The sequence below is a fragment of the Crinia signifera genome, chromosome 5, assembly GCF_055691185.1.
Source record: "Crinia signifera chromosome 5, ASM5569118v1, whole genome shotgun sequence".
NCBI lineage: Eukaryota > Metazoa > Chordata > Amphibia > Anura > Myobatrachidae > Crinia > Crinia signifera.
In genome coordinates this window covers 90,717,985-90,742,465 of record NC_139221.1, presented here as the reverse complement: position 1 = coordinate 90,742,465, position 24,481 = coordinate 90,717,985, and the positions used below count along the sequence as shown (strand labels likewise).

Below are 24,481 nucleotides of genomic sequence, written 5' to 3'. Positions count from 1 at the left end.
TACAGCTTTGTTATTAACTCTTTACTAACCTAATACCGTGACCCTAACAGAGTTTCCTACAGGAATTGTTTTATTATAATTGATATCACTATAGACATTGTCTACTATATGGGAATTTATATCTACATATAATTCCATATATATTTGATACTTCTTTTTACCTGTGTGTGTATCCCATTTGTATGTGGTTAATAATTATATGCTTTTTCTTTACTTAAAATATGTCCAGTGTCCTTTTATTCAGTGTGGTTCAACAAGCAATACTCTAAACACAGCGGTGCTTAGTGTTAAACACCCTCTTAGCTAGATGGGTTTGGCTAGCTATTTGTCAGGCCATATGAGACAAACTGCTTCATCCATTTTCGCACACTCCAGCAGATCGGTGGGTGTGTCTTGGGCAGCACGCCATGGTGCCTACACTGTGCAACATTGCAGTGTGATGACTTGGTCCTCGATTAATACTTTTTTGTCAAGATATAGACTTTTGTGACTTAGGCCTGCTTTTTGCAGATTCCTCAGAGCTCTCCCTCCAGTGGGGAAAACTTTGGGACATCTCCAGTGTCCCCTAGTGGATGAAAGAGAAAATAGGAGAAGTCAGGGTAAGTGTAGGGACAGTGTCTTTAGGTCTCACCTTATTTCGGCGGGACCTCCCCCCTATGAATGTTTTTAAACAAAAACTCATCTTTTTCTCCAAAGGACAAATGGAGTCATTACAGTCTGATTTCTGCAATAGAGAGGGACACGTTTTTTGGCATCTATATATGACTAAGACTCTTACTTGCAAGTCCCCATTTGGGACAGTGATCATAGCCTTCTCTGGTTTGCGATAGTGTAGGACCATTTCCCGTGCAGAGCACTGCTCTTTAGGTTGACCACAGGACCATGGGTCTGTACTTAGTATATGGCACTAAAGGCTTCCCCTCTTGTGGTCAGAAGGGATGATGGTCATTTCATACGTAGATGACCTAATGAAGTTCTTCTATTTATTCAGGTCACCTTCTTTTCACAATAGGGTCTTTGATGGATCACGGATTAATAATCAATTATCCCAAGTCTGAACTGGTTCACTCACAGGGTTTTGTTTTTCTGGGCCTTCTGTTTGACATCGGAGCCTTCTGGTAGTTCTTTCTTGAAGACAATATTTTAGCAGTGCAGAAACAGGTGTTTGCAATCCTAGGGTGCAGACAGGAACTTGAGTGCATGTGCTTGTTAGGGATGATGGCACCCTGCTTCCAATCAGTGCCCTACTTGCATTTCCATTCTCTGGCTTTTCGGTCTCAGTTGCTGGTCCAGGTTAAATCTGCATCTGGAGACTTAGTACTTCAAACCTTTCCCAGCAACTCATTAGTCCCTACTTTGATGGATAACCATGAGTTGGCTCTTGTCCGTAGATGCATGCACTATAATAACCTTGGACACCAGTCTCTCTGGCTGGAGAGCATTAACCTAGGACTTTGGAATGAGGGAATTACTCCTTGAGTCGATTCTTTCATTGCTAGGCTAGCAATTGCAACAACCATCCCAGTTTTATTTAATCCTGAATGATGATTCACATCGCAAGTGTGAAGGGGCAGTTAAGCTTGATGTGCTGTCACATTGACTCCTACACCTCTGTTGGAGTACAACAGGAAAAAATATTCCATTTGTGTTTTTTTGTTGTAATTGCTGTATGTCTTTAAACTCCCATATACTATAGGTGTGTTCAGAAATAATGTTTCCCCCAAGTTTCTACTTTGTGTAGAGTTTATCTCAGGATGTGTTAGTTTTAGCATTGAAATACATGCTCTTGCTAAATCATTAGAGAGCTGCTTTCAGAGAAATGGAAGCCAATGAAATTTGCTGAATTTACTCCAAAGTCTGGTAACTTCAGAAAATAAGTGTTCTTGTTAAGGAACAAGGTAAATAAGAAAAGGATCACATGTACTCGCCTGTCATTTTTAGTCACAGCATAAAGATTCCCCACAACTGTCATGGTCATGATTAAACAATTCATACAATTTATAGACAGAAAATAGTCAGGGACATGACTACTATAATTCACCACTTGGCTATACTGTTATGTTAACCAGAGTATTTGTTTCCTAACAGAATGACACTGCACAAACTAAGACGATTTGAGAAAGTATTTAATTTCACGTCTGGAAAGATAGTCTCTCGAAAAGGAATTAAGTAAGTAGATATGGAGTGATAGGTTATTGTGGTGTTTTTTTTTATTTTTCTTTAAATTATTTTAATTTTTGTACTTGTGTAGTTTCACGGTGGCACTTTCCAGCGGACGATTCGATCCGCAATGCGATTTAGCACACCCCTAGACACCAAACCCAAAGCATGGCGAATGCACGCAGAAAACGAGCCCAAAGCGTGGCGAGCGCATGCGGAATACACATCAAGGAATCAATGTCCCCTCGCGGGGCTTGCCACGCTTCGGGCTCATTTTCGGTGTCCATGCACGAAGCGTGGCGAGCAAAGCGAGCCCCTGCATCTCCAGCATCACACCCGCCACCTTCCTCCACTCCGTTGTCCGTTAGCATCCCTACTTGTTTGTTTTTATAATTAAGTTGAGAAATGAGAAAAAACATTTTCAAACCGTTTTATCACTTAAAACTTTACAATTCTTTGCTTGTTTACTCCCCCATTTTGACTCTCCTTTTCAGCTTTGTTTTAGTGAACAGTGTAGCCCTGGAGGGTGATGGCTGTGTGATTTGCAGAGCTGCTGAGAATCAAATCGTTGAAGTATCTCGGCGCCTCAATTGCTCCCGGATGGTGAGATTTACTCATTTTCTCATGCAGAGAAATTAACGCTTAAAATAAGAGAGTATGTTTAAATATTTAACCCCAAACACTGTTATGCCACGCCAAAGAAAGTGGGGAGGTGGCAAGATACTAGAATTGTACATCACCCTAAGAAGATGGCATGCTCTTCTGCTCCATGGAAGGTTTCTGTCCTCCATGAGTTCGCCTTAGTGCACCTGCATTACAATCTGACAGGTGTACTGCACCAGTCAAATTACACACCTGACACTGTCCAAAGAAAATGTAAAGGCTGATCATTGGCCATTCTGGTTAAGGTTTGGAGGATGCTGTGATTTTGGCCTATGTGTGTGACATACTTCATAGGTTACAATGATGTCATAAGTGATGTGACTGAAAGGCTCAAATTCTCTGATATGGATCGCTAATTTAAATCAATGCGTATTAGGCTGAGCTTGTGTGGCCATCTTACAGTAAGATGGTGGTGGTGTTGTATGTAAATAATGTTCCATAAAAGTGGTTTCCACTGAATTCTTATTGGGGCAATTGTTTTTGCTCTAATTACATTTGTAGCTTTTTTTCAGTTTATTACCACCTATGACATTGCTCTATAGCAGACATGTCCAAACTATTGCCCTCCAGCTGTTGTGAAACTACATGTCCCATCATGCCTTGCCACAGTTTTGCTATTAGGGAATTCCAAAACTATGGCAAGGCATGCTGGGGTGTGTAGTTTCACAACAGCTGGAGGGCCACAATTTGGACATGCTTGCTCTAAAGCAATTGGTACATGGTATATAAATATATCTGTTCCTGGAGTTCCCTGCCTTCCTTATATCTATACCTAATTCAATATTCAATTTTATCTGTAAAATATTAGGCATTACTTCAGGTCTCTTCAGGTGTCCATTGCTAAAACATGTTCTTTTTTTTCCTTATTGTGTTGCTTTATATCTACTGCTTTAACCCCTTCAGTGGTGGGTTTTGCTGGGGCAGTTTGTACGCCGGAGGCAGGGCTCCCCTGACGCCACTGCCCCAGCCGCCACTCACAGCAGAAACCTCAGGCGGCAGGTTCGGGATGACTCAGGCGCCCAAACTCCAGAGCACTCCCAAGTCCCACCGAACCGCCCCGAACATCTCCGATCCTGCTGCCTGGGGAAGTGGCAGGGGTCAAGGGAGCGCCGGCATCCAATTGCCGGAGCAGAGGTGATGGGGTGGGGGGGGACCCTAGAGGTGGTGCGCCAGTGGGTGCTACACAGCTGGAGGCACCACTGGCACACACCTACTGCATAGTGGTATGTCCGGAAATTTTCTGGGACAGCCCGCTGCGGCAGCGCATACCACAACAGTTAATGGCCATTCTGGCTCTGGTTTTCATTTATAAGCAAAGTTTTGTCTATAGTGTAGAGATGGGAAACGCTGTAAGGGATTCTTTGGCAGAGTGGAGAAACTTTGAAGAAGGAGAAGTGGGAAAAATTAAAAAGTGCAATACTAAAAGCAACAGAACTTTGTGTCAAAAGAGTTATTAAAAACACAAGAAAAAGAAACCAGTGTGGTTCGTGAAAGAAGTAGCAAGTATTGTGAAAGCAAAAAAGTTGGCCTTTTAGGAAATATAAGCAGACGCAGAATAATGAGGACAAAGAGGTGTATCTTGTTAGACAGAAGGAGGCTAAGCAGGTAATCAGATGTGCAAAAGCACTGGCTGAGGAGAAATGACCCAGTCAGTGGGTAAAGGGGGGGAAACTTTTTTTAGGTAGATAAGTGAAAAGAGAAAAACAAAAAGTGGAGTAAAAAGACTAAAAACAGAGAGTGTAAGTCTTCTTGAGGGAGACAATGTAATAGCAGATCATATGAATAATTATTTCTGCTCAGTATTCACTGCTGAAAGAGAGGTGAAGGGGCCACAGTTAAATTGCAAGTATAGTCAGAAAAAGAGGGAGAAACAAGTTCATTTACAGAGGAGAAAGTTCTAACAGAACTCTCAATACTGAAAGTGGATACATCCAAGGATACTTAAAGAGCTTAAAGGGGAGCTGGTAAAACCATTAACAGAATTATTCAACCAGTCACTAGCTACTGGAGTAATCCAAGAGGACAGGAAAAAAACAAATGTAGTCTCACTGCCCAAAAGTGGAAGCAAGGAAGAGGTAAGCAACTATCGACCAGTGAGTATGGAAATTTATGGAAACACTTAAAACAAAGAGTTGTAGAATATCTCAAACCCAGCAACTTACATGATCTGAAACAGCATGGGTTTTTCCTGGGGGAAGATCGTGTCAAACAAATCATATTGACTTTTTTGACTGGGTGACTAAAGTAATAGATCAAGGTGGGGCTGTAGATGTAGCTTATCTAGACTTTAGTAAGGATTTTGACACTGTCCCACATCGCAGACTGTTAAATAAACTTGAAAGCTTGGGATTGGATTTTAAGATAGTTGAATGGATACGAGCATGGTTGCAGGACAGAAAACAGAGAGTTGTAGTAAACAGAGTACAGTCAAGAGGGAAAGGTTACAAGTGGGGTACCCCATGGATCTGTACTTGGACCAGTGCTTTTTAATATCTTTATTGGTGATATTGCAAATGGAATTCAGGGTAAAATGTGCCTTTTTGCAGATGACACAAAGGTATGCAACAGGGTAGACACACCAGGAGGGGTACAACAAATGATCGATGATCTAGGTAGATTAGAGGAATGGTCAAGAGCATGGCAACTACAGTTTAATGCCAAAAATGGCAAAATCATGCACTTGGGTCTCAAAAATCCAAAGACTAAATCTAGTACAGCGGTTCTCAAACTGTGGTTCCCGACCTTCTTAGTATGGGGTCACGACTCCATGTTGCTGACCATCAGGATGATGACTTTTCTTTTCTCAGTCAAGTGTTCAAGGAGTCTGAAAAATCTGTTGAATTGTCTGTTATTTTATACTCCTTCCATCATGTTGTGCCTCCACAATGCTGCCATGTATGTGCTGTCTGATGACTACACATGTGATGTGATGACCTTCTGCAAAACTTGCTGGGGTCCTGTCATTATTTTTATTGTCTAATGGGGTCCCAGAGCAAAATAGTTTGAGGACCCCATATCTAGTATAAATGGCTCTATAATGGAAACTACTGAAGAAGAGAGGGATCTAGGTGTTACTATTTCAGGGGACTTAAAGGCAGGTAGGCAATGTCACAAAACGTACCAGGAAAGACTAAAATATCTTAATATGTATAATTTAGAGCAGAGAATTGAAAAGGGGGACATGATAGAAACTTTGAAATATATAAAGGGCTTTAACAAGATACAGGTGGGAGACATTCTTCACAGGAAGAGGATCAATAGAACACGAGGACATGCACTGAAACTAGAAGGAGGAAGATTCAGAGGAAATTTGAGGAAAACTTACTTCATAGAAAGAGTAGTGCATAAGTGAAATAGCCTCCCATCAGAGGTGGTAGAGGCAAATACAGTAGAATAATTTAAACATGCTTGGGATAAGCATATTGATATCCTTACAAAAAAATAAGGATCAAATATGGTTTGAGGTAACATGTTTAAAAAAGGGGCAGACTAGATGGGCCAAGTGGTTCTTATCTGCCGTCACATTCTATGTTTCTATGTAAGGCTGATTGAGGGAATGCCAAGAGTGTACAAAACTGTCATCAAAGAAAAAGGGGCTACTTTGAGGAATCTAAAATTGTATTCGTATTCTTGATACGAATGACTACGACTTGCATACGTCGTATGCAAAGTCGTGTTCTGGAAGGGAATTTACAAAGCAGTCAAATACTACTGCTTTGTAACCCTCCGATGTCGTATTAATTCGTATTAACGGCCGTATATACGGCCGCTAATACGAATTCCTATAGGCAGTCTGCACGGATCAGTGAGATCCCTGCAGGCTGCAAGGTGTAAAAAAAAAAATTGGTACTTGTGAGTTATCCGGGCTGCCGATTTTTTGATTGTATGCCTTAAGTTAAGGCATACAATCAGATGCGATGCGATGCGATATCGCATCGCATCGCATGCGACCATCGGATGCGATGACCCGATTTTTCCATAGGAATCAATGTTAAAATGATTCCTATGGAAAAAGGGGTCCTTTTCATACCCCTACTATCCAAGTGGGCATGGAGTTGGATATAAACCTGTGGCGAGCGTAGCGAGCCACCGAGCCCGAAGCGTGGCGAGCGAAGCGAGCCCCGCGAGGGGACGGTATTCTGTGTCCCCTCGCGGGGCTCGCTACGCTCGCCACGCTTCGGGCTCGGTGGCTTGCTACGCTCGCCACAGGTTTATATCCAACTCCATGCCCACTTGGATAGTAGGGGTATGAAAAGGACCCTTTTTCCCATTGAATTCCATGTTAAAATGGACTCAGTCCATTTTAACATTGATTCCTATGGAAAAATCGGGTCATCGCATCGCATCGCATCGCATCCGATGGTCGCATGCGATGCGATGTCCCGATCCGACCCGATTTAAAAATCGGACGCCCGGATAACTCATAAGTACCAAAAAATTTAACAAAAACGGCGTGGGGTCCCCCCCCCCAGCTATAGCCAGCACCAGGCTGAAAGAGCCGGGCCGGTAATAAAAAATCAGGAAACCCGGCAAATAGGGGTTACCCGTTTTTTTTTTAAACCAGCCCCAGGCTCCAGGTCCGGGGCTGGTTCCCAAAAGACCGGGGACAAAATGAGTAGGGGTCCCCCGTATTTTAAGAATCAGCCCCCGCCTATCGGCCAATCAGGATCAGACTTTCTCGGCTAGGCGGCAGAATCATTCAGAGGAGAGGCGCGGAAGATTACGAGGGTCACCAGGGACAGCACCAGGCTTAAGCCTGGTCATGTAAGTCCTGGAGGGAGGCTGACTGGTCAGTAGGGTGATGTTTTGGCCGCAGGACCTTATATAATAAGTGTCCCCCGGCTGTGACATTACCCTGCTGGCTGGTTTGGCCTGGGGCTGGTTCTTAAAATACCCCTAGTCATTTTGTCCCCCCGTATTTTGGTAACCAGACCTGGAGCCTGGGGCTGGTTTAAAAAAATCGGGGAACCCCTATTTGTGGGGTTTCCTGATTTTTATTTTTTATTTTTTTTATTATTACGGCCCTGGCTCTTTCCGCCTGCTGCTGGTTACGGCTGTGGGGTGGACCCCACGCTGGTTTTTTAAATTTATTTATTTATCTATTTTTTAACACTGAAGCCTGCACGGATCTGACTGATCCGTACAGGCTAAAGCCAAATACGACAGGAAAATAAAGTGTATTTTCCTGCCGTATATTCGTGGCCGTTTTACACTAATTAGCGGCCGTATTTTCAATACGGCCGCTTAGTAAATCAGGAACCACCATTCTTTTGAATGGTGATTCCTGGCGTATTCTATCGATGGTGTATTCATTCGTATTTGTAAATACAAATACGAATGTCCCATAAATATGAATATGAAAATTCTTATTTTTGGCATAGTAAATGCTCCAAAAAAAATCGTATTTTCGCATGGAAAAAACGATTTTTTTTTTTCCACAAATTTCCCCCAATATGTTTATAGTTAATCTGACTCTCTGGGGTGCATATCCTGCTCCTTATGGTCAGGTTTAGCTGCGCATAGGGTCTAAACTCAGCCAAACTAATGGGTGCGCCACAAAATGTCCCATTTGAGCTTTCCAACGGGTGACTTTTCGCAAACCTCAGCTCACCACCTGGCAGGGAATCCTTTGAATGCAATCCTTTGTATTGTAGCATTCCTGGCGATTAATCCTCTGGTTGATCTGTAATATTAAGCTTTCACAAGTCATTTCTGTATAGCAGTATATCAAATGTTCTACAGCTGAAATGTTGTCAGTTTGTATAGTACATACCAGTTCAACCAGTTCTCTTTGGGCCCATTTTCCATTTTGAAATGTAGGGCAGGATGTAATAGCGTCTGAGTTCAGCAGCCGTGCGGTATGCTGGGAAACATGCTGCTCTATTGGTTTTCAAATATTCATGGAAAATTGCATGAAAACTTTCCATTGGCCCAACCGTTAAACTTCATACCATTATTAACAGTAGGAAAGTAATGAAAGTTAGCATTTTACAATAGATGGACAACACACTACTCATTTAAATGTATATGCATTTGACATAATATACCAGATTGAGTTTTTACTGCTGTATGTTTTTATTTTTGACAGAAAGATCATCCAGACTTCGTGACAAAATGTGGAAATCTTGACCTGTTACCTTCATCAGCCTCCATCCTTTTACAGGTTAGAAACTGACAGTGACAGAGCATCATATAAACAATTTACTTTGAAAACTAAAGGTGCTGTGCCATGCCCATCCCATAGCATAGCACATAAAGTCTGTGCAGTCCGTGCTTTTTGAACTAGCTTCGGATCGCAGGCAATTGGCATGCGATTTCTGTGCAATGCGATCTAGTTCAAAATGCATGAAAATATTGTACAGTGTTTGGGCATCTTCAGAGACTTGAATTCATATTTACACGTTATCTTTTTTAATTTCCCAATTTTTATCTGTAAAGTTTAAAGTGGTCATTTTGAAGTAATAAAATAAATTAATGTATACCGGTGAAAACAGCCATTTAATGACCTCACTATGGGAAGCATTTCTGGGTATATTGTGTGATGTCTAATTTTCTAAAGGCTGCATATTTGCCATAGTAAGGGTCCTAGACGCAGAGCTGGGCGACCGTATATTGTCAGTGATTGAGACCTTTTACTCCTTTTTGTCAGGACAGTAAAAGAATAAAAAACAGGGGACCAACCTAATGTGAAGGTTGTAACTTGGGGCGTTTATTATGGGCTGAATCTCAGCTGCTGCTAGGGAACAGCAGTCAATCCTGCCTGTACATATTACCCAGTAGAAAAATAAAACCTTTTTTTTGTAATGCATCACACTGAAAGCTCACCCACACTGATACAGATCCCAAAGTGGTTGATAGGACATCACAATGTGTGCCGACTAACTCACAAGGGGCGTGTCTAAGAACAGGGTACTAAACTTAAGGAAACTAAACTGAAGTAAACAATTATGCCACAGAAAACAACATTGTTATTCAATGAAAAAACAATTTGATACAGGTAGGTAGTGTAATATTAGAGCAACACTAATGACAGATACATATTTAGCAATAATTATTAATATAAGCATTATCTAAGCAAATACTGACACATCGAGAACAAGCACACTGTTCTCCAATAAAAAATTAATGTTGACCCTTGCAATCTACAGGTTTGGGTTCTTGGGAAAATAATTTATATAAATCACAAAAATCAGTTATACAATATTATTTCATTCAAATCATAGGGTTGTGCAGTTTGTAGGATATATATAGAATCCACTTTATTTCTCTTTAAAGGAATACAGCATCACGATTACTTCCTCATCTTGTAGCATAAAGACGCCATGCTATATTTATCAGGAAAGCGGCTTGTAGTTTTACCGATATAGAAAGACCACATTGTAAAATCTAATACCTGGCTGCTGGAACAAGTCAGAGAAATTTTAATTTTGATATTTCTTACCAGACCTAGCATTTATTTTTTTTCCTGTTTCTAGATACTGTAACTTTATGCCAGTGTATTAAGTTTAAAACCACAACACCTTTATGGATAACTGTCCTTGATGTTTCTGCCTCTTTTGTAACAAGTCATAATTGGAATATTCATTATTGCTGAAAAAGTAGGATCAGTATTAACTAAAGGCCAGATCTTTCTGGCAGTCTTAACTAATTTCTCAGAATTAGTAGTGTATTGGTTTTTCCATATGATCTGATTGACAGTGTTCACCCACTGTTTTGGTTGTAAACATAGATTTCTGGTCTTCACTTACCTCAACATTTTCAGATGTCATCCCTTAGCAGAAATTAAGTCTTCATTCGATAAATATGGTTGACTGTGTCCATTCTGTTACTGCAATTTCTTAGGATTGCCTGAATATATCCAATTAGCCGCTATAAACTAGTGTGTACTATAGCTTTTCTTTTTTTAATATATTCTTTATTTTGGTTTTTCAGAGAAAAATGTAATTGTTTCAGACTTTTCAAACCTGTAAATATGTACAGACTAAGATATTATCATGACAAAAAACAGCATTATATTTACAGCAGTACAGTGAGTGCAATCATTTGAAATCATCCAAAGATACAATTTTGTCCTTGATTTTGTCCTTGTATATTAGAGAATAGCATCCTTGGTATTGGTGCTGGATGGTGTCCCGACAGTCAGGATCCCGACTGTTAAAATACAGACGCACGGGTTCCCGATGGCCACCGGCTATTCTCCCTCGTGGGGGTCCACGACCCCCACGAGGGAGAATAGAATAGGTAGCGAGCGTTGTGAGCCCGCAAGGGGCTTTGTTGCGCTTGCCACGCTGTCTGAGTCTGGCCAGTCGGGATCCCGACTGTCGGAACCCTGTACCACACCCCTTGGTATGTCTAGTCTTGGTATGTCTAGTTTGACCATCTGCACTTAGGACAGGCATGTCCAAACTATGGCCCTCCAGCTGTTGTGAAACTACACATCCCAGCATGCCTTGCCATAGTTTAAGCATTTCCTAATAGCAAAACTGTGGCAAGGCATGATGGGACTTGTAGTTTCACAACAGCTGAAGTGCCATAGTTTGGACATGCCTGACTTAGGACATAATGCTTTGAACTTTAGTTGTATTGATAGAGACCCCCCTGGGGTCTGCATATTCATATGGGTAATAGATAAGAATTATTACAAAGCACATATGAGCTAATAAATTTCACAATAAGTTAAACAATGTGATTTGTAAGCTGATATTTGGCTTTTGCAGCGTTTGCTGAAACATAAGAAGTTACACCTAGGTTTGAGGAAGTGCTGTGTTTCCAGACAGTGGTCAGTGACCACAAGAGGCAGCTAGAACCAGATTTCGGACCATGTAAGGCATAAGTTATTTACAGACAAACAGCATTAGGGGGCAGGAATATGGGAGGTCTAGGGTAATCCAGTTTACTGGAAGACCACTCCTTTGTTACAAAATGGAAGTGCACGTCTGCTACGCAAATCATGTTTGAACCAATATTCTGATTGAAGCCCAACCCTATTGAGGAGGGTCATAATGAATATGTATGAATTTCCTGTAAGACCTACCCCTGAAGGGAGGTTCCATGCTTTTGTTACTATGTATAAATATGTGTCCGTGCAAATAAACGATAGAATACTTGCAATGATGAACCTGTGTTGTTTATTATTCTTGTGTTCTCCTGATCAGATCAGTAAAGGTAAGGTAAACCAGAGGTGACTGAATATATCGAAGGTAATTATTTCACGCTATTATATGGGGGCTGCAAAGTCCGGGATGGCAAGCAAAGGGGAGATATCTAATGGTCTCAGTTCTATGCTGGATAACGCAGGGAGACTCTGACACAACCCCGGGTAAGCAAACAGAAGATTGGTTGCTTTACGATCACTGTTGCTTAGTCAGACCCTCTCTGTGCATCAGTCTAGCCACGTTTATATAGAACAAATTATACATTTATGTCACCCTTTTTACGCCATTTTTTAACCCGAAATATTCAGATCACACACATTTAACAATGCATTGTATTTTGAAATAGTTTTTTGTGACAGTAGAAATATTTCTTATACTGTTCTGTCTAAAGTAAATGTTGAATGAAGGCTGGACCACTATGGTTACCTTCACGGAACCAGCATGAAAGATTACACCCTGTGGTATCACTTCGGTAAAGGAAATCTGAAAAAATGTTTTGTGTTGTCTGACTGTCTGGTAAATATTAAGGTGAATAAGGTTCAGTGTCATCTAAAATTTCATGCTAAATTGTGCTGTGTGTACACAGTGTTATAATTGAACCAATTAGGACACAGCTCTTATGGATTAGTGGTCTCTATGACCTATGTCACTACGTGGAACTTGTGTAAAGTGTAGAAATAGTATAGTCCTATGTTATAAGATAAAAGATTATTATAGAGAATCACAATTGCGGTAGCAAGACCAACAGATTTTAAAACTACAGTTAATGTACAAAATGATGTGATCAGACAAACTTTCCTAGTATTGGGTTGTCATATTTGAAACAGAGGTTTTTGAAATGAATATACCTGTAATGAGGTTTTTTAATAGAGAATAAAGAAAGGAGACTTGCAAATTCACATTGTCACATTGCTCCATGTCACACCTTGTTCAGATTGTAAATGTAGTATTGTATTTTGGTTTGATAATTTTAGTGGGCATTATTTTAAGACAAAAATAACGAGTATAAATTCAGTCAACTGTTCAGGTCACTGATGAACACAAAGTAGTAGATTTTGTTATTATTGTTGGTTGTCATTTAGAGACAGAATTGGTGGAAAAAAGTTGAAGGTCAAATTTATTCTTGGTGTTTAAATGCATTCAAAATAGCAGCACTCTCACAGGTACTATTGGTCAATGTCTCATTCATAGAGCTAGATTGAGATGGTGGAAGGGGTTTGTTGATTTTCATACAGCAGCCTTAGACAGATCCATAACAAATCCGAAGCCAGTAATACACAGTTATACTTCCTTGCACAACATTACATCCTGCCTCGCCGCAAGTGGATAAGGCCACACTCATTGGATTTGATCAGTCCATTGGAGAGGGAGCAGGAGCTTGAATGGAGCGTTCCGATTGTCAGGTTGTTGCAGATAAAGAAAGGAAGGGGAGCCAGGTTATACACGGTTATTGGTTACAGGATTATTTGGGTATTTGAGACTTATCACAACAAGTATAATAGTATATGTACTTACAGCATTGTGATAAATGAACCCACCAGAGCACAATATTACTCAGTGTAGCGCAATCAGAACTCATACCACATACAAAAGACAGAGATGTATTTCACAGTCCAGATGCTTCCTGTGACACAAAATAAAAAAAAGGGGAACTAATTCCAAGACCTGAATGAAATGCTTAATATTTTTAAGTCCTCTAGAATTTAGTTATAATAAGCTATTGTTATGTATATGTATATGTATATATATGTGTATGTGTAGATTTTTGTTGAATAGATTTAGAGCACATTGTCAGAAGCAGACCATTTAAAATGGTACAGTAGAACACTATAATGACAAATGCTGCTAACTATAGATTGTTAGATGTTTTGTGCCAGGGTTTCTTTTTTCTTTTTGAATCACGGAACCCTAAAGCATTAAAATGTTTTCAAGGCACCCCTAGGCCAAATGTTTCTTATTCAGAAAATATATAAAATTATGTACATTGTGTTTATGTGTCACAGTTATCTGGTGAGGGACAGGATTTGCTCCTGTTTGTCTACATATATTATAATTAGCAGCCACCAGCACTGTTTTGCCTGTTACATTGCACATAACTGATATGAATTGATCCTGGTCCATCAACCCAAGGCACCCCTGCAAGTGTCCTGAGGCACCCCAGGGTGCCTAGGCACACAGTTTTGGGAACCACGGCTTTATGCCCTGAATTAAATTAGTTCATATGTAATATTAAGTGTAATTACAGATTTTTAAAGATTTAGAGGAAGTTGGAAAAAAAATATAGAAAAGAGGAAACATGTATATGTATTAGAACAAAGCACCCGTATAAAATGTTCAACTTTAGGGACAGACCTTATAGTTGATCATCAAATAAACCCAAAAGGTAATGTTTTAGCACAGATAGATATTCAAGGAAAAAGAACATCTTGACTAACCTCGTGGGAAGGTATGAAGATGCAGTACTCCATGTTGATCTTCACACAGGGCAGAAACTACAGTCTCTTAGTAATACAATTATGTGTAATGTCTGTGTGTGAAATAGAAGTAGCAAAAAATGAATTAAATGAGGAAGTACATTAAAAGGTACTTGGGTGGGCGGACAGACACTCCTACTCCAGAAGAGTAAGCCAACCCCTTAACCTATCAATGGTAAATGAACGCCCATACTAAGTATAATTCCTCACATCACTAACATGTTGTGTTAACCTATTAGGAGCTGATATTCTGCAATTTATGAACTCATCAAGGACAGGCATGAAATAAAAGTAATAGAAGTTGCTGTATTCTGTGCTCTTTTAGAAAGTTTTCCTTCAGACTTTGCTGATACCATGCTGCCCGATTTGGAAAGAAAAAAAAAAATGAATATTGGATGTCAGCATGCAACTGCAATGTCCACTCACCACAGAACAAACAGCAGCCAGCAGCCATCAGCAAATAAGTCCAAGCCTTCCTGTGGTCTGGTGTCCTTGTGCAGTGCAGATCTCCACAGCAATACACCTGTTCTGTCCAGAAATATGATGTCACCGGTTCTGGTGAAGTTCAATACAGACTGGTACAATAGAATCATTGAAAGACTGCTAATAAACTGTCTCATTGTGCCTAAAATCGACACACCTTGCTGGATCAGATCCCACCATCAGGGGCCTGGTTTACGGTGAATGATTGGCCAATGCACTCTGCTCTATGCTTATCATCAAAGACTCACAAGAACAAAATGCCATAAGGAGACAGTGTCCCTACTCAAGTTTCTAGAAGAACAAGACTGCAGGGCATCGAAAGACAAATTACAGCTCTGCAAACACAAAGTCATATTCTTGGGCCACTGCATTTCTCAAGGCATCAGATACCTGACAGAAGAGAGGAATAAGCTCATACTGCAAGCCAAGGTACCAAAGACTGTTAAACAAATAAGGTCATTCCTATGCCTGGCTGACTATTGCAGGGACTGGATCCCTCTTGCATCCGTTTATATGCAAACCTTGTACGATGCTATAAAGAAGTCCATGCCCATCAGATGAAGAAATGTCTCAAGCAATTCAGCAACTAAAGGCAGCCATAGCTTCTTCACTGGCTCTAGGCTTTACAGACTATTCAAAATCCTTTTTCCTCTACTGTCATAAGGAAAAGGAACACGCACTGGGAGTCCTTACGCAGCTACATGGGACAAGACCTCTTGCTTACTACTCCAGCAAGCCTGAAAATATTATCCAAGAAGCACCTGCGGCTGTATTAAAAGACATTGTTCTCAATCATGAACTGACTATACAAGTACCACATGTGGTAACTGAAATTCTGCAATAAGCCAGAACTAAGCACCTATCAGCAGCCAGACTCACCAAGTATGAAGTTCCATATTGAGTGCAACCAATGCGACAATAAAGAGATGCATCTTAACCCGCCAACAATTCTCGTGTGAACATCAAATGTTCAAAATGAGGGAGAATATTGGAACAAGCACCTTCTACAAGCACACCTTTATCTACAGCAGCCCAGAGAATGGAAGTAGATTCGGAAGAAGGTGGAGGTGAGAAGCGAATATTCATGTCATAAATTTTTCCCATGATTGACTTGCTTTGATGAAACAAGAGACTCAGACATTCCCATACGTCCATGACACCCCCATACCCAATGCTCATTATGAACTGTATGTTGATGGGTCCAGATATTATGAAGATGGCACACCCTACACTGACTATGATGTCACCACAGAGATTGAGGTGGTGATTTCTAGAGCCTTACCAGTACAGATGTCAGCATAGGCAGCAGAACTTGTGGCCCTCACTAAAGCATTGGAACATGCGAAGAACACAACAGCAAACCTTTATACAGATTCCAGATACAGCACGCTGACCTCATAAAAAAACTTTTCCAAGCATTGATGAAGTCATACAAAGATGATACAAGCACACACAGGGAACCAGACCAAAGAAAGCAATCTAGCAGATGCTGAAGCAAAGCAAGCTGCAATGACAAGTCCACAGAAAGAAAGAAGCAGTTACAGTACCAAAGAGCACAGAACTGCAGTATATGCCTGAACTACAAGTCCAACTGACTACTCCAACATCTGCAAAGCTCAAAAGCTGAAAGTTAAATTCAACGATGCAGTTTGCTAAAATGTTATTAAGGCCCAAACCTGATAAGGGTCTGAGGCTGTATTTTGTGCCTAGCAGCTACGATAAGTGACAGTAATATGGTTTATGGTAATGATAATGAAGATACCTGATTACGTTTCTGATAAAGCAGAGAAGCCTCAGACATGGGCTGACTCAAATAGTACAGGCCCATTACCAAGTAGCAAAAATTAAAATTAAGAGACTGCTGGGTCTGTTCACTTTCCCCTTTTAATTCAAGATCCATGCATTACCACAGAAAAGGACCTTGGTATGTTTCTGAGTGCTGAAACTCTAAATCAAATGGTCTTTCGGGTCCAAACGGTCCTCCCACATGGGGTACCAAAAAAAAAGAAAAACAAATTATACCCAACAATAGTGATATACTGTTTAAACGATAATTATCAATTAAAAGGAATATTGTCAGAAAATAGCGCATAGGGAGGGACAGTGAAGTCACCATAGGCACTCCGGATCCTCAGTATGAGGTCCAAATTCACTGTCCAAATGTATTATTATTATGCATAAGAAAAGACAAATAGGATGGTCTACAAAGAATTGCAGACAAAAATAGCATGGGTGGTTAAACAAAACAGGCCCTGATAAGTTCTCCTTCCCTTTGGATGGAATCCACTGCGCTGGTCCCCTTCTGGCCAACCGGTTTCGATAGACTAGCTATCTTTTTCAAGGCATGGGATCCAAGCGTTGGTTAGGAGTCCCATTAACTACTATAGAGTTGATAAATATTAGCATCACTGGGTATCTTTGTAACTCCTCACTAGCTAATAGACTAGGTAGACATTCTGATAAGTAGAATGACCAAAAAGGATTATTTTTATGTTAATGCCACAGATCAAAATTATTTGTAAATATTCAGATAGTACCGTGCAGCTAAAAAAACAGATATGTGTTTGGCTGTACCAAGAGCATGTTATAATTACCAGTCTGATGTAAATTGAAGATACTATAGAGCAGCGGTTCTAAAAAAAAAGTGGGTCCCGACTTTCTCAGCATGGGGTCATAACTCCCTATTGCTGCCCATCAAGCTGATTATTTTTCTAATCTCTGTCAGTGTTCAGGGAGTCTGGAACATATGTTGAATTGTCTGTTATTCTAGACTCCTCCAATCACTCTGTGCCTCCACAAATGCTGCCATGCATGTGCTGTCTGCTGACTACACATGTGATGTTATGACCTTCTGCAGTAACTTGCTGGGGTCCAGTCATTATTTCTATTTCCTGATGGGATCCCAGAGAAAGATAGTTTGAGGAGCCCTGCTATAGAGGAACACAGCTAGAGTCAAGGATTTGAAGAAGCAGATTATTAAAGGGAATTCAGGATGGTTAATTTAGCTTAATCCAGCAACATGGTTCTCAGGAATCAGTAGATGGGTTATAGGAATTCTCATGTTCGCCCTGAAAATTATAGGATTAGGTATATTTGCTTATATTGCCTTCAGAATACTAATGTGTGCTTTTTCTGTCCAATAGCATATATACAGCTTTCTGCATATTCATATCCATAATATATATATTGGTAATTGTAAAGGATTATTAAATTGATTGTGATATCATTTACAAAATGAGGGAATGATAGAGACCCCCCTGGGGTCTGCATATTCATATGGGTAATAGATAAGAATTATTACAAAGCACATATGAGCTAATAAATTTCACAATAAGTTAAACAATGTGATTTGTAAGCTGATATTTGGCTTTTGCAGCGTTTGCTGAAACATAAGAAGTTACACCTAGGTTTGAGGAAGTGCTGTGTTTCCAGACAGTGGTCAGTGACCACAAGAGGCAGCTAGAACCAGATTTCGGACCATGTAAGGCATAAGTTATTTACAGACAAACAGCATTAGGGGGCAGGAATATGGGAGGTCTAGGGTAATCCAGTTTACTGGAAGACCACTCCTTTGTTACAAAATGGAAGTGCACGTCTGCTACGCAAATCATGTTTGAACCAATATTCTGATTGAAGCCCAACCCTATTGAGGAGGGTCATAATGAATATGTATGAATTTCCTGTAAGACCTACCCCTGAAGGGAGGTTCCATGCTTTTGTTACTAAGTATAAATATGTGTCCGTGCAAATAAACGATAGAATATTTGCAATGATGAACCTGTGTTGTTTATTATTCTTGTGTTCTCCTGATCAGATCAGTAAAGGTAAGGTAAACCAGAGGTGACTGAATATATCGAAGGTAATTATTTCACGCTATTAGTATTAACAGCAAAATTGACAAGACAAAGGAGATAGAAAGGTGGAAAACCTTTCTGTGGTCTGTTTGATCGTTTATATTGGCAGTCAGAGTTATGGGCTTTATAGGTGGTAGTGGTTTTTAAAGTCGAGCCAGGTGGCTGCGTAGTCTGAGTGCTTTTCTAATGCTGAGTAATATATATCTGTCAGGGCTCGGGTCTTTGGTGATCCCGGCTGTGGCAGCAGTGGCCCAGTGGAGGATGCTGGGAACTTGAACACGGGAGGCTTTAAGTAAGGACGGTTCATATGAGTATCACTGGCACTGCGGGCACAGCTAGGTGGGGGGAGTTGACGAGACTCTCGTCAGAGGCGCGGAGTCTAACACCACTGACTGTTTTCACCAGGGACCCCCGCAAGGAGGTTTGGACTCTGCTATGTTCAGTGGTGAGGTCGGGGGCCTCTTACCTGATTTCCCCACAGCTAACTGGCTAGTCACAGGAGATGGATAATGACTAGTGGCAGCGAGCTTGGAGCTTCAAACTTGGTCTGCATTGGCCTGGGAGGCCGGAGAACAGTCGACGGCCTGGGAGCCGGAGGAGTGTTGACGACCTGGGAGTCGAAAGAAGCTTGTTGACGACCTGGGAAACTCCTTATCAATGGAATGAGGTGTTCCTTCGTTTGCCAGTGGGATTAAAATTAATGCTTATGTTCCTAATTGGATACTGTGAGTGCACATCTACTTTTATAATTGCCAAATAAATATTTGACCATCTGCACTAAAGGTACTCTTTGTTTCCTTGGCAATATGTTTGCTTTATTGGCTGAATAAAACCAAGGTTTTATCCACAGATAAATATTCATGGAAGTGGAAACAACATCACCAACTCTTATAGGGACAGTACATGACTTTGTTTCTTTAATACACATGGTGTAAATTGGGAGCGCTGTACTGAGTGTTTGCTTTTGTGTTCTATTGACCTGGGAGTTGACACGGGAGTTGACGGCCTGGGAGCCGACATGGCTGTTGAGGACCTGGGAGTCAACACAGGAGTTGACAGCTTGGGAACCGACACAGGGTATACAGGAACTGCAGAGTTGACACCTGTCGCAGATGGAATGGCCTTTAAGAGCAGTAGCAAACTCTGTTGAGGGATGCTGTAGTGCTCTTATCCTCCTCCCTTGGGAGCTGTAGATGGTAGACAGCGAGGAAGGTAACCTGGCAGGTGAGGAGAGCCAGGGAGCTTTACTATCAGCAGCAGATGACAGCAGCAGAATGCACAGGGTAACCACAGAGACTCTGAACAGGATCCTGGGGCGAAATGTATCAGGGTGCCATTTTTGGTCATCTTCAAATCGAATGTGCAAAAATCACACTTTTTGTAATAAATTCGCAAATGTAATAGGGTGCGATCTTTGACTTGCATTTTCAGTTCGCATGCGATTTTGTGCGATTTTTGGTCATGTAAAGTGTGATTTTTAGTCATGAAAGTGCGATTTTCTGCGCATGTGTGATTTTTTTTATCTGTTCTAGTGTGATTTTGGAGTCAGGTTAATGTGTGTCACTGCTTGCAGGAACTGGCTGGTAGCGTGTTGGTCCCGGCAGCGTCTGATGTCAGTAAGTGGCGCAGAGAGCGGACATCATCTCCGGCGTCTGACTTCGGGCAGATGGCGCCAGCCAGGCAAGCACGAGGAAGCCGGCATTTGACGTCATGGAAGGTGCCGGCCAGGATACCGGCATGAGGTGCCTGCAGGAGGAAAGCCTGTAGGAGGAGCCCGGGGGAGATTTAAGAAACCCTGCTTCCCCCAAGAGGTGTTTGAGGAAGACTCCTGTGATACTACAGACTGGGTAAGGCCCAGTGAACAGCGGTGCTGTGGGGGCACTGGTGATATATATCTCTTTGCATTAGAGATTGTCAGTAGCATTGGTACAATAAATGGAAGAGAGAAAGCAGCCAGCTACATCAGGGTAAGCCGGAAAGGGTGTAGTATGACCAGTTACTTATATTTGATTGTTGTTTATATGTAGATCTGAGACAATCAAGGACAAAGGCTAAACACAAAAAACTGCATACAGCTAAATGCACACTATGCGATAAAATATTGCCCGACAAATGCACATGATCAATTTGTGATAAATGCAAATGGTCTCTGAAAATGGGAATGTCTCAGATGTCAGAGATGGTGTCTATGCTAAAAACTGCCCTAGCTGACACATTTGTAACAAAAGAAGACCTACTGTAGCTAAAATGTCCTTAAAAAGGCCTAGAGAGCTAGTGTCAGAAGAATCGGATGATTCAGCTGAGGGTCAAGCATTTATAACAAAAGAGGAGATAGAGGAAGGTGAAATTATGCATGAAAAATCTGAGCTGGATTTTAATCCAGACTTGCTTGATAATTTATTGACTAATTGACAAATCCTTAAATATTGAGGACACTCTAGAGCAGTGATTTTCAACCTTTTTACCTTGCGGCACACTAAATAAGATTTTTAAATTGCCAAGGCACACCATGAGATCCCCACAGGGCAAAACACATTGGCCCCCACAGGAAAAAAAACAAACCTATTGGCTCCCATACAACAAACAATCACACTGGTCCCCACAGGTAACACAAATAAAATACACTGGCCCTTTATATGAAAATAAGAGACCAGTAAATAACAGCTGAACTGGTGGTGGCTGTAAACTGGTTTGGGCATCTCTAGATCTGAGGGCACATTTGAGAACAGCTCAAGGCACACTAGTGTGCCACGGCACAGTGGTTGAAAAACACTGCTCTAGAGGAAGGCAAATTACAAGATTTGCTATTTAAAGATAAAATAAAGAAATCTAAGACATTTCCTTTATCTAAAACTCTAAAAGAAGTGTTGGAGGATGAATGGGCACATCCGGACAAAAAAGTAGCAGTCCCACTAAGGGCCGCGAAAATGTATCCATTTGAGGCACAGCAGGTTAAAGCATGGGAGGAGGCTCCTAAGGTGGAAGCCGCAATTGTAAGAATATCTAGAAAAACCACTCTCCCATTGGAGGATGCTAATGTGTTTAAGGACTCCATGGAGAGAAAGATGGAGATGAACTTGCGCAAACAACAGGGGCAGCTATCAAGGTGGCATCTGCTATTGCAGTAACGTCAAGAATTTTGAGGTCCTGGTGTAAAGATCTAGAGTCTGACTTATTAGATGGCATAAAAAGGTCTGAGTTGTTGAAAATAGTGCAAAATATGCAAGTGGCTGTGGAATTTGTTTGTGATGCATCTTTGGATGCAGTGCGCTTAGCAGAAAGAACCAACGCCAATTCAGCGGTTGTTCGCAGAGCATTGTGGCTTAAACCATGGGCAGCTAACGCCCAGTCAAAAACAATTTGGTATCCCTTCCATTTCAAGGGGAATATCTGTTTGGACCGAAATTGGATGGCATTATAAGTAAAATTTCTGGTGGGAAATCTGTGTGGTTACCACAGGATAAAGGAATAAAGAAACCGTTTAATAGAACACAGCGTTATCAACCCATGGATTTTAAAGATGCCAGGGCATATAGGCCAGGCCAGGAAACTATAGAAGGCCTTGGTTTGGGAATAGAAATTCCTTTCGAGGACAAAGAGGCAAAAAGGAAGAATTGCCTTCAGACAAATGTCACAATGATGCCAGAGACCAGGTCGGAGGCAGGCTGTTATGGTTCAAACAGGCCTAGCTACGATCCACGGAGGACCGGTGGGTACGAGAAATCGTATCAGATGGATACAGAATAGAATTTGTTACAACACCAGGAAAGTGGATGGAGGAATCACCTATTCCGGTGTGTCAGAAGGAAAAAGAAGCGCTGCTAAGCAGCCTTCAAACCATGATGGCTCAATGTGTGGTGAAAAGGGTGCCAAAGGACCAAATAGGTCAGGGATGGCATTCCAGATTTTTCGTTGTCAAGAAAGCATCATGGGGGTTCAGAACCATATTGGACCTCAGGAGATTCAACTCTTACATTCGAGTGCAGAAGTTCAAGATGGAATCTGTAAGGACCATTCTACCAGATATCAAACAAAATTCCTTTCTCACAATAATAGACCTAAAAGATGCATACCTGCACATTCCAATTTTTAAGGACACCAGAAGTATCTAAGATCCAAGCTAAGAGGGATCACATACCAGTTCACTGCACTGCCGTTTGGACTTTCCACATCCCCAAGGACGTTCACCAAAGTTCTTGTGGTATTAATAGCCAAACTCAGAAAGGAGGGAATTACAATATGGCCGTACTTGGACGACTTGCTTATCATGGCAAAATCAGAAGATTTAGCAAGAGTTCATACAAAAAAGGTCTTCGACTACTTAGGACAACATGGATGGCTCATAAACATGCAGAAAAGTTATCTAAAACCAACAACAGTTGTTAAATTTCTGGGGGTTATGATAGATACAAGATCCATGACCGTCAGGAGGAACAAGTTAAGACAGGAGATCTTGGGCATCCTGGCAAAAAGATTAGTGCGGTCCGAAGATTGCTTAAAAATCCTAGGTCTGATGGTAGCGGCGTTAGATACGATCAAGTGGGCAAGATTCCATACAAGAGATCTACAAAGCTGTTTCCTCGCACAGTGGAACGGAGATGGAAAGAATTTAAGTCAAAGGATATCTCTTTCAGAAAAAGCAAGATCAAGCTTAACATGGTGGTTGAACATGGACAGACTGCGACAGGGAAAATCCTTTGCGGTGAAAGACCAACTGATAGTTACAACAGATGCCAGTCAGACTGGATGGGGAGCAGTTTGCGGAAGCATAACAGCTCAAGGAGAATGGAACATACCGGGCCCACTCGAACTTAAGAGAAATGAGGGTGATGCTGATGCCGTGCCAAGCTTTCCAAAATCAGTTGTGGCAGAAAGAAATGATTGTTAGGTCGGACAACCAGGCTGTAGTCGCATATATAAATCGGCAAGGTGGCACAAGAAGCGTAAAACTGATGAAGGAAGCAACAAAGGTACTGACATGGGCAGAACATCATGTACAAAGTATTTCAGCAGTGTTCATTGCAGGGAAAAGAAATCAATTGGCGTATGCACTGAGCAGGAATCCAATAAGACCAGGAGAAATGTTTGAGATAATAGCGGAGCATTGGGGTCGGCCACAGATAGACTTGATGGCAAAAAAAGCAATGCAAAAGTACCAGTGTTCATATCGAGACATTGGGAACAAGAAGCTTGGCAAACTGACACCCTGACATCCAAGTGGGGGACAGGGCTGATGTATGTGTTCCCTCCATTTACGGTCATTCCGAGATTGGTGAACAAAATACAGAGAGAAGAGGCAACAGTCATAGCCATTCTTCCATACTGGCCGAGAAGGGCCTGGTTTCCCAAATTGACAAGGATGGCAATAGAAGAGCCATGGAAGTTACCAGATCAAGGGGGCCTCATACAACAGTGGAGGTACTTTCAACAACAACCGAGGCATTGAAACTTGATGGTGTGGTTGTTGAAACTAGAATCTGGTAGACAGAGGTTTTTCAAGTAAAGTGGTGAATACACTTTTAAAAGCAAGAAAAACGGCCATGATGGCCTATCTAATGAATATTTTAAGATGTTACAGCATCAGGTTGCCCCAGCTCTTGTAGAGTTATTCAATGACCTCCTTCAAAATTGTACTCCGTTCCCACACCTCACGAACACCCATACGGTTCTAATACCCAAGCTGCATAGAGAC

The 24,481-nt window shown here is 41.3% G+C and overlaps 1 protein-coding gene and 1 long non-coding RNA gene across 5 annotated transcripts in view; one reads left to right on the top strand and one right to left on the bottom strand.

Moving 5' to 3' along the window:
- MPPE1 (metallophosphoesterase 1) overlaps window positions 1–24,481 on the top strand; it is a 125,551-nt gene that overhangs the window by 56,507 nt on the left and 44,563 nt on the right. For all 3 annotated transcript variants that reach the window (XM_083187668.1, XM_083187669.1, XM_083187667.1), the window contains exons 5-7: window positions 2,089–2,169; window positions 2,655–2,763; window positions 8,912–8,986. In XM_083187668.1, coding sequence (XP_083043794.1) covers window positions 2,089–2,169; window positions 2,655–2,763; window positions 8,912–8,986 — 265 coding nt within the window. The remainder of the gene's footprint in view (window positions 1–2,088; window positions 2,170–2,654; window positions 2,764–8,911; window positions 8,987–24,481) is intronic.
- On the bottom strand, window positions 13,069–14,511 carry LOC146080403 (uncharacterized). 2 transcript variants are annotated; one of them, XR_014474870.1, is made up of 3 exons: window positions 14,414–14,511; window positions 13,494–13,602; window positions 13,069–13,355 (listed from the first exon to the last, which is right to left on the bottom strand). It is a non-coding gene; the product is annotated as an uncharacterized LOC146080403 (long non-coding RNA). The 2 variants fall into 2 exon arrangements; XR_014474869.1 differs by having other exon boundaries at window positions 13,069–13,602.